This window comes from Somniosus microcephalus, chromosome 4 (assembly GCF_052327205.1).
Source record: "Somniosus microcephalus isolate GS21.2 chromosome 4, FLI_Smic_1.0, whole genome shotgun sequence".
NCBI lineage: Eukaryota > Metazoa > Chordata > Chondrichthyes > Squaliformes > Somniosidae > Somniosus > Somniosus microcephalus.
The window spans coordinates 57,232,724-57,250,097 of record NC_140990.1 but is presented as its reverse complement, the minus strand read 5'-3'; the positions used below and the strand labels follow the sequence as shown (position 1 = coordinate 57,250,097).

At 46.2% G+C, this 17,374-nt stretch overlaps 1 protein-coding gene across 1 annotated transcript; it reads right to left on the bottom strand.

Annotated features, from left to right (window-relative positions):
- Positions 1 to 538: 538 nt before the first annotated feature.
- On the bottom strand, positions 539 to 16,700 carry LOC147118966 (uncharacterized). Its single transcript, XM_085984723.1, has 2 exons — positions 16,356 to 16,700; positions 539 to 2,963 (listed from the first exon to the last, which is right to left on the bottom strand). The coding sequence occupies exons 1-2, from the start codon at positions 16,412 to 16,414 to the stop codon at positions 2,036 to 2,038; spliced, it is 987 nt and encodes a 328-aa protein (XP_085840849.1). The 5' UTR covers positions 16,415 to 16,700; the 3' UTR covers positions 539 to 2,035.
- Positions 16,701 to 17,374: the final 674 nt, after the last annotated feature.

The window sequence follows — 17,374 nt, the reverse complement described above, 5'->3', positions numbered from 1 at the left end:
AAATAGTGCCGTGGGATCATTTACGTCCACCCGAGAGAGCAGACGAGGCGTCGGTTTAACGTCTCATCTGAAAGACGGCACCTCTGACAGTGCAGCAGTCCCTCTGCACTGCACTGTAGTGTCAGCCTGGATTTTTGCTCTCAAGTCTCTGGAGTGGGACTTGAACCCACAACCTCTGACTCAGAGGCGAGAGTGCATTTACTCGCCGCCCTTCACGGCCCAAGGATGCCCATAACGCTTCACGGCCAATTCATTGATTTTGAATTGCTGCCACTGCTGTAATGTAGGGAAAGGCGCCAGCCAATTTATACTCGGGGACCCTCCGTTATTCCTTCCCCTGGCTTCCCTCAGAATCCTCGGATGGAAACCATCATGTCCCTGGGATTTGTCCCCCCTCCATTTGAGGAATGTCTTCAGTCCCGTATCTTGTAGCTTTTAAAAGCTCTTTAGAATAATTTGTCCGTGACTACACTGTTGTGGAGTATTTTAAACCAACACTCGACACAAGGTTTTAGATCAATCGTCAAGTTGTCTTTATTACACCGGTGGGGAAACAGTCTGCTCTGTCTTAGCCAGACCTTTCCAAATTGGTACAGCAAACACTACATTTTTATACATTACAATACACATGGCCATCTCATGCACAATTCATTCCTGCCACCCGATTGGACCTTGGCCCGCATGCATCTTCACTGATTGGTTGCCTATGCTGCGTTACATTAAAGCACCGCCTTTATTATCATCCGTTATCCCACAAGCTGTTGTTGCACCTCTGACCTTTGTTTATGCCAGATGGGTCTCATCAACATTGTACTTCTGACTCATTGTCCTCCTTTCCTGCCTCTCTCGGCCTCTTTCATTGTTTTACTTTCCTGCCAAAACAGAACTTACATCCTCTTGGGTCTCTTATGGTTTCCACATCTGACTATGTTATCCACTTAGAAAAAGCTTTCTACTGCAAAAGGCCCATTAGATTATTGTCTTTATTACACCATTCAGTGAAACTGCCAGCGATGTCAGTTTAACTCTTTCCCCACTGCAATCCCCCCTTTTGGTACTTGGCCCTTGCCCAAGTTAAACCACATGTATAAGCATCGCTGTGCCTCCTGCCCCATGCGGTGATCAGGCGCTGGTTCGGGAGGCCCTGCATACCCATCATGTTTAGAGCAATCTTGTGTTTTCCGACTCGCTTTAGCTCTTTGTTTGATCCGTTTCTTTTTACAAGTGGTGCATGCTGCTATTCCCCATCCTATAGCCATGACTAACTGTACTATCCCTAATATATGAGAAATGATGCGGATCCATGGGTGTATGTTGACATTCATTCCCCAATCCCACAGCTTCTCATACCACGGGACGTCCTGTAGCTCTACCTCTGTCCCTTTCTAATTCCCCAAGATTCCTTTGCAACACTATGTATTGTTTCACCATCTTACTTAAATCCTCTTTCATTTCTTGCAGATCCTCTTGCAGGCGGGGTATTGGGGCCCTGGCCGGATCTTCATAATTAACCAACTCATCCTTTAGACTATCTGGCACATTTAGTTTTATCTCCTCCCTTGAATGTACATACACCAATCTGGTGTGTCCAATTGTCACAGGGATCTTTGGTGTAAAGCAAAAGTTAGGCATTGTGATTGCACATACAAGGTTACTATATTGGTACTCAGTCTCTGTGGTGACTATACAATACTCCCCTTCGCCTCTGTATCCCGAGCGGGTGTGATGGTGATCAACATGTGATAATTCCAACACACACCCCTCTGTCTTATTATAGCCGCACTCATCCTTAGGGCCTTCTCCTACCGGATGTGGGCATATCGTAAGCGTGCCTTTCCCGTGGCATCCGTTTAGGGAGACTCCTCTCATAGTACCATTCTTCCTGATGGCATAGGTATCAATTGGATAGTATTGGAGGTATGTCTCACCCCTCACTATGCCTATGTTTGTTACCTGGTACTGTGGGTATGGAGTCGTGTCTAGTCCCACCACTGGTATCAGGAGTACCATGCCTATCATTGCTGTCACTTCTGCTTTACATTTTTGTATCACTGGATATACTCTGGTCATCCCCTTGAGGGTAGAAGCACTGAGGGCCTGGATTATGGCTCAGGCCATAGAGCTGTGTGCTGTTAATCCAGTCTGGTACCTCGCCTCGCGGTATCTGTGCCAGATTATGTTTTAACTGTCCGGTGATCCATTGGCCATAGGCATGACACAAGCCTCTCCCTACCCCGTCTTTTGCCTGTTCCTCATCTCTATGGTTTAGTTTGTTGATAATGCTAGCATGGTCCTCTATAACCTTGATTCCCTCGAGTAATTTCCTTATCGTATGTCCTCCCAACTCTGATCCTTGTCGAACCAAACCAGTTTCCTTCTCTAAAATCTGCTGTATTACCCTTTGTAGTCGTTCCACATGACTCTGGACTCCTTGTAGATCTAGGGCATTAATGAATGATGTCCCCGTGTTTATTCCCGTGAGTATATCGGTTCCTAAGCTCCTCTTAATCCTTTGGTGGAATGCAGCATATCCCCTAAAATTAGTAGCCCCTGTCGCATCAGCAGCTTGGTTAATTACATTCTTCATCATATATGGATACAATTCTCTAGTTTTAGTAAACCTTTCACAATATCCTGGCCATTGTAACATGGTTAAGTTCATTAGCACCAGTACAATTTCATGTCTCACGTTACCATACAATTGTCCTCCCTCGGTAAATAATACTAGTCCATTCATGGGTCCAGGTTTCATATCTGGACATTGTAGCATCCTCGGTTCGCTTGTCTCTTCTTTCTGTGTATTGGGAGCCGTGGATGAGACTCCGAATGTGATTGTTCCATTAAAACATGGTGCTTCTTCATCATGTACTTGTCGTGTAATGTGGGATGTCCCTTTGCTTATTTCATGTCCCAGCAGTAATCCCACCTTCATGGTGAAGTTTCCCTGTAAATTAAGCAGAAGCCTGGTCGTCACCAGAGGTTAGTTTATCTCCGGTGTTTATTCCATTGTTCCTGTGGGATTTAAGATCAGATGGGTTATTGCTTTATCGTTTTAATTGGGTCCAATGTTTCCATCTACCCTTTCCCCTCATATCTATACATGCGTACGTATCACTGGTCATAACCTCAAATGGTCCGGTCCATCTAGGTGAGAATCCCGATCTCTCTGGCAATATTTTAACAAATAACTGCTCGCCCACCTTGGGTAGGGGCTCCGAGGCCCCCTGCTTTTGTGTATTTTTATCTCTGATGTCTTGTTGTTCTTTAACTTCTTGTTTGAGCTGCTTCAATTGATTATCCAATGTTTGTATGTATTTCCTCACTTTATCTTTTAAGGGTCCTAGTCCCTCACTACCAGATGCTACTCCTTCCAGCAGACACATTGCTCGTCCAGTCCTGAGTTCATATGGTGTCAGTCCGGTCACCCTGTGATCCTTTTTCCATATTCCATCTCTACCTTTGGCTGCGCCTCTCTTTGTCCACTGCTCCTGCTCCTCCATTTCGGTCTCCTCTTGGATTCTTTTAATGTTCACTTCCTCTGCTGTTATTCCACCTGCTGCTCTTGCTGCCTGATCAGCTAGCATATTTCCTTTTTGTTGCTCGCTCACTATCTTGCGGTGTGCCTTTATTTTAATCACTGCTCCCTCTTCTGCTCCTTTTACCGCTTCTACTGGGTCTCTCACTACCTCCTCATGCTGTATTTGTCCTCCTCCGGAGGTTACATATCCTCTCCTATTCCACGCTATCATATAATCACGCACTACCCCAAACGCATACCCACTATCTGTGTATATATTTACTCGTTTTCCCTTTGCCAATTTCAATGCTTCCGTGAGAGCCACTGGTTCTGCTACTTGAGCTGAGGTTCCTCCTTCAAGCCCTCCCTTTGCGACTGTTTCTCCGTTCTCGGGTACTACTGCCCAGCCGTGTGTTGCTCCCCATTTATATATCGGCGAGATCCGTCTACATAAAAGGTGTTTTGGGGATTTTCAAGGGGCGATTCTTATACGGTTCCTCTGACCTCTTCTTCGATTACTAACTGACACTCGTGTGCCTCACCCTCTGATAGCATTCCCTCTGCGGGGTTGACTCTATGTTCCCTTATAATCTGGACAGATCCGTCCTTGGGTATCAATACTGCTTCCCAAGCCACCCTCCTTCTGTCTGATACAGCCTTCATTTTGCCTGTGTTTAGCAGGTCCACACTGTGTGTTGCGTGTGTAATATTAGCTGTCCTGACATAGTGACGGGCTCGCATATCCGCACCGCCCATGTGGCGCAGTCAAGGGCCGCCACACATCTCGCCATTTCTCTAGCCACGGGGGTTTGTTGGGTGGAGTAATAGGCAATTGGCCTCATATCTCCCCCGTACTCTTGGGTGACTACAGCGTTATAGAAGTTCCCGTCTATACTATAGTATATATGGAATGGTTTGACTATATTTGGCAATCCTAGTGCGGGTGCGGATGTCAGGGCTGCTTTTAATTTTGCATAAGCCTCGTCCTGCTCCGATTCCCATTCTATCTTATCAGTGGCGGGTCTCCCCCTTTAACTAACCGTTGAATCGGCTCTGCTTTCCCTGCAAAGTCTGATATAAAATTCCTGCAGTAGTTAAACAGTCCCAACACTTTCCTCACTCCCCGGACGGTCACTGGCCTTGGCATGTCTTTTATGGCTGCCTTTCGTTCCTGCGGGAGTGCCTTATACCCCTGGCTCATTTCGTGCCCCAGATACTTTACTTTGGACAGTCCAACCTGTACCTTTTTGGGGTTCAATTTAAAGCCAGCTTTCTGAAGTGTCTAGAGGGTGGCTAGTACTGCTCCCATGTGTCCTTTGGCATCCTCTGATGCAATCATTACATCATTGACATATTGGAGTAGGGCGCTCTGGTACTTTGATAGGTCTAACCCGTCTAAGGCTTGACTCAGTACACGGTGGAATATATTTGGACTGTTGTGGAACCCCCGCGGGACCCTGGTCCATGTGTACTGTCTATCCCCGACAGTAAAGGCGAATTTCCCTTGTGATTCCTCTGCCAATGGTATGGACCAGAACCCGTTCGCTATATCCAAGACTGTGAATATTTTAAAGTCTGGTTTCAGACCATTAAATATCTTATTCAATGCGGTCCACACAAATTTACACCAACCAGAATTTCACCGTGGCCACAATAAAAGTCTGGTTTTAATAGGTTAATTAACCTCATAACTCCAATCCAATCCAGATCAATTTTTTTTAACTAACCAGTATCACTTGGAAAAGAAAGAAACCATAGCTTCGTTTTCTTCCAGGCACATTGGCAACTGTGACTTCAAGGCTGAAGCTTATCTTTTGTAAAACAATTAACAAACTTAAAACAACACGCGCTTGTCCATCATTCAAGACAAGTCTTCAAAGGGTTAAACAGATTTTAGCTCTCTGTACAAAAGAGTGGGTGGAGCTAAAACAAACACAACAGACATTTTCTTTCAAAGACAGAAAACTTCCCCACTTTTAACACACACTTTCACACAAACCGAGATTCCAGCATTCCTTTTAAGATTCCTTTCACTCAGCAAATCCTGGATTTTACTTGTTTTGGACAGAAACTGATATCATCTGTGTCGATAAAACTTAAATTTTTTTCCTTATTCCCTTTCCTAAATTACTGGTACTCGAGTACAATTTTGGCACCGTTTTTGGTCCAAATTCGAGTACGTCTACTCAACTCAATATGCACGAGCCACTAATTCCTTTAATTTTGTTTCTTTAGCCCACCATTCTCTTTGTTTGGCCGGTGGGTCGTTCGGTTGCCAATCTTTTTTAACCATTTTATCAATTAATCTTTTATTTTTGTCGCTAAATAGCAAGTCAGAGACCCCACCGGTCCCCACTCGAGTTTTTCACTTCCCATGGTTCATTGTTGTCAGCGGTACGTCCCTTACTTTACTCTCAGTGAGACGGTACTTGTAACCGCAGTTGTCAGAGGTACCTCCCTTACTTTACTCTCACAGTGAGACGGTACTTGTAACCCCAGTTGTCAGAGGTACCTCCCTTACTTTACTCTCGCAGAGTGAGACGGTACTTGTAACCGCAGTTGTCAGAGGTACCTCCCTTACTTTACTCTCACAGTGAGACGGTACTTGTAACCGCAGTTGTCAGAGGTACCTCCCTTGCTTACTCTCGCAGAGTGGGATGGTACTTGTAACTGCAGTTGTCAGAGGTACGTCCCATACTTTACTCTCGCAGAGTGGGATGGTACTTGTAACTGCAGTTGTCAGAGGTACGTCCCTTACTTTACTCTCGCAGAGTGGGACGGTACTTGTAACTGCAGTTGTCAGAGGTACGTCCCATACTTTACTCTCGCAGAGTGGGATGGTACTTGTAACTGCAGTTGTCAGAGGTACGTCCCATACTTTACTCTCGCAGAGTGGGACGGTACTTGTAACTGCAGTTGTCAGAGGTACGTCCCATTACTTTACTCTCGCAGAGTGGGACGGTACTTGTAACCACAGTTGTCAGAGGTACCTCCCTTACTTTACTCTCGCAGAGTGAGACGGTACTTGTAACCACAGTTGTCAGAGGTACCTCCCTTGCTTTACTCTCGCAGAGTGAGACGGTACTTGTAACCCCAGTTGTCAGGGGTACCTCCCTTACTTTACTCTCACAGAGTGGGATGGTACTTGTAACTGCAGTTGTCAGAAGTATGTTTTAGACTTTTTCTCCAAACTTAACGCACTACTTGCAACTCATACCCCGCCTATTCTTCCACGCGTTTCACCCTAACCCCAAGACCGCTTGACTTATCGATGCAAACCTTTTAGTTCTTTGATTCCAAAGGGGGCGGTGGACACGAGACGGTGTTGCCTTGCCCTAACTGTACGTGGTATTTAAAAATACTCACGTTTTTGGCTCAGCTTCACTCGCCCGTGCCTCCCGTCTGTGTGGATCCTGTTCGTGACGCCAATTGTTGTGGAGTATTTTAAACCAACACTCGACACGAGGTTTTAGATCGATAGTCAAGTTGTCTTTATTACACCGGTGGGGAAACAGTCTGCTCTGTCTTAGCCAGACCTTTCCAAATTGGTGCAGCAAACACTACATTTTTATACATTACAATACACATTTCCAGCTCATGCAAAATTCATTCCTGCCACATGATTGGACCTTGGCCCACATACATCTTCACTGATTGGCTGCCTATGCCACGTTACATTAAAGCACCACCTTTATTATTGGGAAAGTATATGTCCGTTGATGTAAAAGACTACTGAGCACTTGGTTTGAGTATAAAACAAGGCTTTAATCAACTGTTTCACAACCATGAGATTTCTAGTTACATCATTAGTTCCTGGTTACAGAAACATCCTGAGCAAGCTGGGCCCAGGCACGAGTATTTATACTCCTTGGACGGCGCCACCAGCTGGCCGCCCAGTGTTACTTCATGAGTCATGATAAGATTCATGACATTCTTCCCGCCTGAAAGTTTTGGAAGTCCAACGACTTCCTTTTAGTGGATTAGGCGGACCACGAATAGCCGCAGTCTTTTAGATCTTCGCTTGTAGCTGGAAGACGTGTCTCCTCGGACTGTGTCTCGGTCCCTGGGTCGCTTGGTCCGGATTGATAGATCGACAGGGCCCGTGTCGCCTTGATCGACCTGCGGAAGACCGGGGAGATCGTGACTCCGGGTGCGGGTCCCCACTGACGCAGAGCTGGGGTCATCTTGTTTGGTAGCTGGGGATTGACCGGCGTCCTGGCTTCGGGTGGCCATCCCCTGGGAAGCGCTCGGCTCCCCGAGTTGATCTGGTGGAGTAGCCGGCAGATCCCTTGATGTCCCAGGTAGGGCATCATCCTCAAAGGAGCGCAGAGCGTCGGCATCATTACCACGGATTCCTCCACCAGTTGGATCCGTGGGACTGGTTGCACAGGGAGCCAGATTTCGGAGTGAAACGGTGGACTCCCGGCCATCAGGGTACCGCACGTGCGCGTATGTGAGATTAACATCCGTTAGTTCCACCTCGTTGATGTGGGGATCGTTTTTGGAAGATCGGACAAATCTTCAGAGCAGCACGGGGCCGGGAGCTGCCAGCCATGATGGTAGGGACGTCCCATGAGTGGAGCAACGCTGGAACCTCAAGAATCGCTCGTGAGGAGTGACATTGGTGGACGTAGAAAGAAGAGACCTGATGGAATGCAACACGTCAGGGTGCACAGTTTCCCACTGCTGGTCTGGTAGGCTGCGTGACCTCAGTGCAAGACGAACAGCATTCCAAATGATAGCGTTGTATCTCTCAACCTGTCCGTTTCCAATAGGATGATATGGTGTTGTTTTACTTGTGGCGATTCCCCGTTGGGAAAGATAACTTTTGAGTTCACTTGACATGGAGGAGGGACCCCAATCAGAGTGAATGAAATTGGCCGTACCGCAAAGGGAAAAGACTTGATTGAGGCATTTGATCACTGTGGAAGTAAGCATATTGGGACAGGGGAAAGCAAAGGGAAATCGTGAATACTCTTCCACCATAGTAAGTAAGTAGGTGTTTCGTGTGGAGGAAGGCAATGGCCCTTTAAAGTCAATGCTGAGTCGCTGCATAGGCTGCATAGCGTGCATGAGCGCCATCCGATGGACGGAAGAATTGCTGTTTTAATTCCGCACAGATTCTACAGGTGGAGCAAGTTCTTTTCACATCTTCCGTAGAAAATGGGAGATTTTTAGATCGCACAAAATGCAACATACGGGTAACGCCAGGATGGCATAAGTCAGTATGAAGATCCGCAAAAGCCGAAGTTGACATAGAAGAGCAGAATGCACGCGTGAGGGTATCCGGGGCCACATTCTCTTTGCCGGGTCGATGATGTATGGTGTAGCCAAAGACGGCCAATTCCATCCTCCAGAGTTGTATTTTGTTATTCTTGATCATAGTGCATTTATGGTTATCCAGCATAAAGGCCACGGAGCGCTGATCAGTTATAAGCGTGAAATGACAACGAGCGAGAAAATGACTATATTTACGTACTGCTTTGATGATAGCCGTAGCCTCCTTCTTGACAGGAGGATAATGGAGCTCGCTACCCTGCAAAGTTCTGGACAGAAATGCAATGGTTCGACCACCTTGATCTGAGATCGCCACCTCCGATGCATTGCATGCGACCACGAAAGGGAGATTTTCATCGATGGAACGAAGTGTGGCTTTTTCCAGTTGTTGCTTGAGGAGGTTGAAAGCTGAAATAGCCATTGGCTCCAACGGAAATGACTTCGCGTGAAGCAGGATCTTGTCGGAGAAGTGGGGTATCCACTTCGCATAATAGGCGAACATGCCGAGTGCCTGACGAAGAGAGCCAAGATTCGTAGGGGGAGGGAGCTCCTGAAGCGGATGAAATCACTCCAGATCCGGTTTGATGACACCGTTGCCCACCCAGTAGCCAAGGATGTTGACTGATGGTACGGATTTCACAGATTTGGACTCATTTAAGGTTAAGTTGAGACGACGGAGAATGTCAAAAAATTTCTGGAGGTTGGCATCATGCTCCTTCTGGTCATGACCAGCAATGGTGATATTATCTAGATATGGAAAAGTATCCGTTAAGTTCTCCTGTTTGACTAGGCTATCCATTGCCCATTGAAAGATGGCCACCCCATTGGTGACCCCAAATGGAAGGCGACAAAACTGGTAAAGCCAACCATTGGCCTCAAAGGCCGTATACTTTTTGTCAGAGTCCTTTAACGGTACTTGATGGTATGCGCTCTTTAAATCAAAAGTTGAAAATACCTTGTAGTTGGCAAGGTTATTGACCATGTCATCGATGCGTGGTAGTGGGTAGGCATCCAGGTCGGTATACTGGTTAATAGTTTGTGAGTAATCGATGCAAAGACGTTTCTTGTGTTGCTTCAGAGGATTTTTAACAACGACAACTTGAGCCCGCCAGGGAGATGAACATGGCTCATTTATACCGTCAGCTAGAAGGCGAGAGATTTCTGCCTCGATAAAGGATCAATCATCTTGGCTGAAACGTCGTGCTTTAGTGACTATGGGCTTACATCGGGGGGAAAGATTGGAAAACAAGGAGGGCTCGTCGAGCGAAGCCGCCGAAAGCGCACAAAACGGTACTTTGGAAATAGTAAGCTCTGGCTTTGACCCTCCAAACTCGATCGAAAGTGAGTCTTTTGAGTTGTTTCTGGAAATCCTGTCCCAGGAGCACATCACTGCATAGGTTCTTGAGCACCCCGAGCTGGGTGGAGAAATAAGTGCGGCCATTGAGAATAAGGTCGAAAAGACAAAAGCCGGAAGGGTTGGTGGTCAGTGTCGTCAGAGCCATTGCAATTTCCCTGTCTGAGGGGTAAATACGCAGTTTTAACTTACTGACAGCCCGCTCACTAATGAAGCTGTCAGAGCTGCATGAGTCAATTTGTGCACTCAAAATGTGTCCATTTACCGAAACCTTCGTGGCTACATGGGACAGACTTTGGGGAAAAACAGCTGTGATAGGAGATGGGGCAGTTTTACCCTTGACAGCTGTAACCTTAGTAGTGGTTCTTGGGGGAGGAGCAGTTTTATAGATTACAGCTGTAACCTTAGTAGTGGCTCTTGGGGGAGGAGCAGTTTTATAGATAATAGCTGCAAAACTAACAGGGGCTCTCGACTGGTATACCTTAGAAAAGTGGCCTTTCTTACTAACAGAGGCTCTTGACTGGCATACCTTAGAAAAGTGACCTTTCTTACTGCAATGATTGCAGACTGCGTTATGAGCAGGACAAAATTTCCTATAGTGGAATGCACCTCCACAGAAGAAACACTTCCTTCCAGATTGCCAAGATGCCGCTCGGGCAGGGTCGTCATCAGTGAAGGCTTCTAGGGCAGGGTTGTCTTCAGCTAGGTTAGAGTCATCATCAGTGAAGGCTTATGCCCGAGACCTATCGAAGGAGTCATTAAAAGTGATAGCAGCAGCCCGCGCACGTGGTAAAAGATAGGTATCTGCATTCCTCTTTGCTAAGTCCAGGGAACCTGCCTGGTCGTAGGCAGCCTGTAACTCAAGGGTTTTATTCTTCAACAGACGCTGGCGTATGAAGGGAGATGCAATCCCATTAATAAAGGAATCATGAATTAACTCCTCCTGGTACTGCTCAGCTGTGACAGCTTTAAGATTACAATCCTTGCTGAGCCTGCAAAGCTTTTGAAGGAATTCGTCAAGTGATTCCCCGGGTTGTTGTCAAGTTGTGGCCAGTAGATGCCGAGCAAAAATGTTGTTTGGGACCTTAACATATAATCGCTGTAATATTAGGATAGCAGAGTCATAGTCTACACAGTCTTCGATATAGTCAAACACATGAGATACATAATTAGCAAGTATCTCTAATTTATCAGGAACACTTTCACCACACACCCTGAGGAAGTTGCTGAAGGTGCGATACCAGTGTTTCCATACCTTTGTAGTTGTAGGTGAATTCAGGTCCAGGTCAAGACGGGCGGGTCTGAGTAGTTTGTCCATGCTGGATTGATTACTACGCCAGAGTTCCCTTCTACAGTTGAAGTCATAACTGGCTGTTCCCGAAATCACTCAGAGCGTGGAGCCGATACACAGTTGATTAAATTGATGTAAAAAGACTTCTGAGCACTTGGTTTGAGTATAAAACAAGGCTTTAATCAACTGTTTCAAAACCATGAGATTTCTAGTTACAGAAACATTCTGAGCAAGCTGGGCCCAGGCCCGAGTATTTATACTCCTTGGATGGCGCCACCAGCTGGCCGCCCAGTGTTACTTCATGAGTCATGATAAGATTCATGACATCCGTTATCCCACAAGCTGTTGTTGCACCTATGACCTCTGTTTATGCCAGATGTGGTCTAACCAACATTGTATTTCTGACTCATTGTCCTCCTTTCCTGCCTCTCTAGGCCTCTTTACTTCCAACTTATTGTTTTACTTTCCTGCCAGAACAGAACTTACATCCTCTCGGCCTCTTATGGTTCCACGTTATACAGTTTGCAGTCATCAGTCATTCTAACACTACTGCTTAGGTTATCTCAACTGCCAGTTCAGCAATTTAGAAAAAGCTTACTACTGCAAAGACCTATTCGATTATTGTCTTTATTACATCTTTCAGTGAAACTGCCAATGATGTCAGTTTCCCCACTGCAGCAGGAATGACGTATGAGGAGAGATTGGGTCGATTGGGCTTGTATTCGCTAGAGTTTAGAAGAATGAGAGGGGATCTCATTGAAACATAAAATTCTAACAGGACTAGACAGACCAGATGCAGGAGGGATGTTCCTGATGGCAGGGGAGTCCAGAACCAGGGGTCACAGTCTAAGGATAAGGGGTAAGCCATTTAGGACAGAGATGAGGAGGAATTTCTTCACCCAGAGAGTGGTGAACCTGTGGAATTCTCTACCACACGAGGCAGTTGAGGCCAATTCATTAAATATATTCAAGAAGGAGTTAGATATATTTCTTAAGGCTAAAGGGATCAAGGGATATGGGGAGAAAGCAGGGACAGGGTACTGAATTTGGATGATCAGCCATGATCTCATTAAATGGCGGAACAGGCTCGAGGGGCCGAATGGCCTACTCCTGCTCCTATCTTCTATGTTTCTAATTGGTGGAAGGTTTAGAGGGGATTCGAGGGGAAATTTCTTCAGGGCTGTGGGCGTCTGGAACTCACTGCTTGAAAGGGTGGTAGAGGCAGGAACCCTAACCACATTTAAAAAGTACTTGGATGTGCACTTGGGATGCTCTAACCTGCAGGGCTACGGACCAAGAGCTGGGAAGTGGGATTAGGCTGGATAGCTCTTTGTTGGCCGGTGCGGACAGGATGGGCCGAAATGGCCTCCTTCTGTGCTGTAACTTTCTATGATTCTATGAAACCGAAGTTTGCAGGCGTGATGCTCTATTCACACATCGAAGGTGAGAGAGATGCTGTGGGTCACACACTAAGCCCAGTAGCTGAAAGTGATTAACAGACTGGGTTTTGTGTTTAGTGACCCCGGGCATGTTACCGATACCTTCCCTGGATACCAAGGCTAGGAGAGGCACTCTGGAATGTATGGGGAGCTGGTACTTGTCCATGAGAGTAACCAAAGGTATGAGAACTGAAATAATCTAGAGTTAGAGAGGAGAAAAGGTCCAAAAATGGAGCAGTCAGTAACAGGACATCAAATAGTCTCCTCTTATCTTGGGGAAATCAAATACTCGACACACTGTGTATTTCAAGCAAAGCTGAATAAGGTTAGTGAGCAACAAGCACAATTAGCTGTGTGGCAATATGATGCTGTGGCAATAATGGAAACGTGGCTTAAAAACGGTGAGGATTGGGCACTTAATATTCAAGGGTACAAGGTAGAAAAGATAGGGAAGGAGGAAAGGGCAGTGGGGTGGCAGTGCTGATTAAGGAAGACATTGTAGTGTTGGAAAGGGAGGATGTTCTTGAGGGGACAAGGACAGAATCCATTTGGTTAGAGTCGAGGAGCAAAAAGGGTACGATCACACTATTGGGGAATTCTATAGGTCTCCAAGTAGTGAGAGGGAGGTAGAGGAGCAAATCTGCAGGGAAATCGCAGAGATATGCAAGAGCTATAGAGTGGTGATATTGGGGGATTTTAATTACTCAAATATCGATTGGGATAATGCTAGGGTAAAGGGAAAGGAGGGGGAGGAATTTCTGAAATGTGTTCAGGAGAATTTCCTTGACCAACATGTTCTTGGCCCAACTAGGAAGGAGGCATTGCTGGATCTGGTGTTGGGGAATGAGGTGGGCCAGGTCGACCAAGTGTCTGTGGGGGTACACTTGGGTACAAGTGATCATCGTATCACAAGATTTAGATTAGCAATGGAGAGGAGCAAGGAACAATCTAGAGTGGAACTTCTAAACTGGAATAGGGCTAACTTCAATGGGATGCGAAAGGATCTAGCCAGGGTAAAATGGAACCAAAGACTGACAAGAAAAACTGTAATGGAACAATGGGTGATCTTTAAGGAGGAGATGTTCCAAGTACAGGCTAGGTACATTCCAACAAGAGGGAAGGGTAAGGGAACCAAGGGAAGGGTAAGGGAACCAAAGCAAGGGCTCCTTGGATGATGAGGGAGATAGAGAAGATGATGAAACAAAAAAAGAGGGTGTATGATGCATATCAGGTGAATTCTTCAAGGGAGAACCAGACCAAATACAATAAATTGAGAGGGGATGTGAATATGAAAATCAGATTGGCAAAGAGAGAATATGAGAGTAGAATGGCGATTAACATAAAAGGGAACCCCAAAATGTTCTACCGGCATGTAAACATTAAGCGGGTAGTAAGAGGCGGGGTGGGGCCTATTAGAGACAAAGAAGGTGATATATGCTTAGAGGCGCAGGGCAAGGCTAGAATACTCAATGAGTACTTTGTATCGGTGTTTACTAAGGAGGTGGATGCTGACAAAATATCGGTAGAAGTGGAAATGGTAGAAGCAATGGAAGGGGTGAAAACTGATGGACAGAGTGTACTAGAAAGGCTGGGTATGTTTAGAGTGGATAAGTTGCCTGGTCCAGATGGCTTGCATCCCAGGTTGCTAAGGGAATTGGGGGAGGAGATAGCGGAAGGGCTTGCCATAATTTTCCAATCTTCCCTAGATGCAGGGGAGGTGCCTGGTGATTGGAAAGTGGCAAATGTGACACCATTGTTCAAGAAAGGGTGTGAGGACAATCCTAGTAACTACAGGTCGGTCAGTTTAACATCAGTGGTGGGTAAAGTTTTAGAAACAATAATCAAGGAAAATATTAACAGGCATTTGGAGAGATTTAAGCTAATTAAGGAAAGCCAACACGGATCTGTAAAAGGCAGATTGTGTTTGACTAATCTAATTGAATTTTTTGATGAAGTAACAGAGCGGACTGATGGAAGGGAATGCAATGGATGTTGTCTGCATGGATTTTCGTAAGGCGTTTGACAAAGTACCACATAGAAGGCTGGTTAAAAAAATTGAGGCTCATGGAATAGGTGGGTCAGTGACAGCTTGGATAAGGAATTGGCTTAAGGACAGAAAACAGCAAGTTGTGGTAAATGGCTGTTTTTCAGACTGGAGGATGGTAGACAGTGGTGTTCCCCAAGGGTCAGTACTGGGGCCACTGCTTTTTTGATATATATAAATGACCTGGATATTGGAATACAGAGTAGAATTTCTAAATTTGCCGACGACACCAAACTTGGGGGTGTGGCAAACATTGATGATGATACCAATCGACTGCAACAGGACATAGAAAGGCTAACAGAATGGGCAGACAAGTGGCAGATGGAATTTAATACAGAGAAGTGTGAGGTGATGCATTTTGGCAGAAGGAACAGGGAGAGGCAATATACACTTAATGGCACAGTTTTAAAGAGTGTGCAGGGACAGAGGGACCTGGGAGTTAATGTGCACAGGTCCCTGAAGGTGGCAGGACACATTGAGAGAGTGGTTAACAAAGCATATGGGATCTTGGGCTTCATAAATAGAGGTATTGAGTACAAAAGTAGAGAAGTTATGCTGAACCTTTATAAAGCGCTGGTTAGGCCACAACTGGATAATTGCGTCCAGTTCTGGTCACCACACTTTAGGAAGGATGTGAAGGCCCTTGAGAGGGTTCAGAGGAGATTTACCAGAATAGTTCCGGGGATGGGGGATCTTAGCTACAAGGACAGGTTGGAGAAGATGCATTTGCTTTCATTAGAGCAAAGGAGGTTGAGGGGTGATTTGATAGAGGTGTACAAGATTATGACGGGTTTGGATAGGCTAGGCGGGGAAAGGCTGTTCCTACTAGTTGATGGTACAAGGACTAGGGGACACAGATTTAAGGTTTGGGCAAGAGATACAGGGGGGATGTGAGGAAAAACTTTTTTACGCAGCGAGTGGTGATGACATGGAATTCGCTGCCGATGGATGTGGTGGAAGCGAAGACACGCAATATTTTCAAGAGGAGACACTTGAGGGAAATAAACTTGCAGGGCTACGGGATAGAGTGGGGGAATGGGACTGACTGGATTGCTCTGCAGAGAGCCGGCACGGACTCGATGGGCCAAATGGCCTCCTTCTGTGCCTCTATGACTCTATGACAGATATCCAGAATATTAATAACTCCAATAACTGGGCTGGAGTTTAAGATCAGCAGAAACAAACCCCAACAGTCAGAATGAACATGGTTCAGTCCTGGATGTGATTAACAGCAGCAACAACAGCAAAATCCAACCCCTGCAGTCACTTGTGAACTCGCTGGTGTTTCAGCAGGTGGGATGACTGAGTGAATCCCCTCCCACACTCAGAGCAGGTGAACGGCCTCTCCCCAGTGTGAGTGCGTTGGTGTTGCATCAGATCCTTTTTGCTTTTAAAGCTCTTCTCACAGTCAGAACATTTAAATGGTCTCTTACCAGTGTGAACAAGTTGATGTGCAGTGAGGTGGGATGACTGAGTGAACCTCTTCCCACATACGGAGCAAGTGAACGGTCTTTCCCCAGTGCGAACTCGCTGGTGTGTCAGCAGGTGGGATGACTGAGTAAATCCCTTCCCACACACGGAGCAGGTGAACGGCCTCTCCCCAGTGTGAATATGCCGGTGTGTCAGAAGGTGGGTTGACTGAGTGAATCCCTTTCCACACAGGGAGCAGGTGAACAGCCTCTCCCCGGTGTGACTGCGTCGATGAATTTCCAGCTTGGATGGGTAATTGAATCCTTTCCCACAGTCCCTACATTTCCACGGTTTCTCCGTTGTGTGGGTGTCCTTGTGTCTCTCCAGGTTGGATGATCAGTTGAAGCCTCGTCCACACACAGAACACATGTACGGTTTCTCCCCGCTGTGAATGGTGCGATGTTTTTTCAGGCTGTGTAACTGGTTAAAGCTCTTTCCACAGTCGTGCACTGGAACACTCTCACTCGGGTGTGTGTGTCTCGGTGCCTTTCCAGTCACACTGATGTTTGAAATCTTTTCCCACAGACAGAACAGACAAACGTTTCTCCTTCCACATTCAAAGGCCGATGTTATTCGGGTCCTGATGAATTTAGTGACTGTCAGATCTTGATGTGATCTTTGGTTTGAGTTTCCTGTCTGCAAATCCTCCCCTTCTAATACCCTGTAAAAGGAGTGCAGTGGGGAAAGAGTTAAACGGACATCGCTGGCAGTTTCAATGAATGGTGTAATAAAGACAATAATCTCAGTAGTAAGCTTTTTCTAAGTTAATAACATAGCCGGACGTGGAACCATAAGAGGCCGAGAGGATGTAAGTTCTGTTCTGGCAGGAAAGTAAAACAATGAGTTGGAAGTAAAAGAGGCCTAGAGAGGCAGGAAAGGAGGACAATGAGTACCCCATCTGGCATAAACAGAGGTCAGAGGTGCAACAACAGCTTGAGGGATAACGGCCAATAATAAACGTGGTGCTTTAATGTAACGCAGC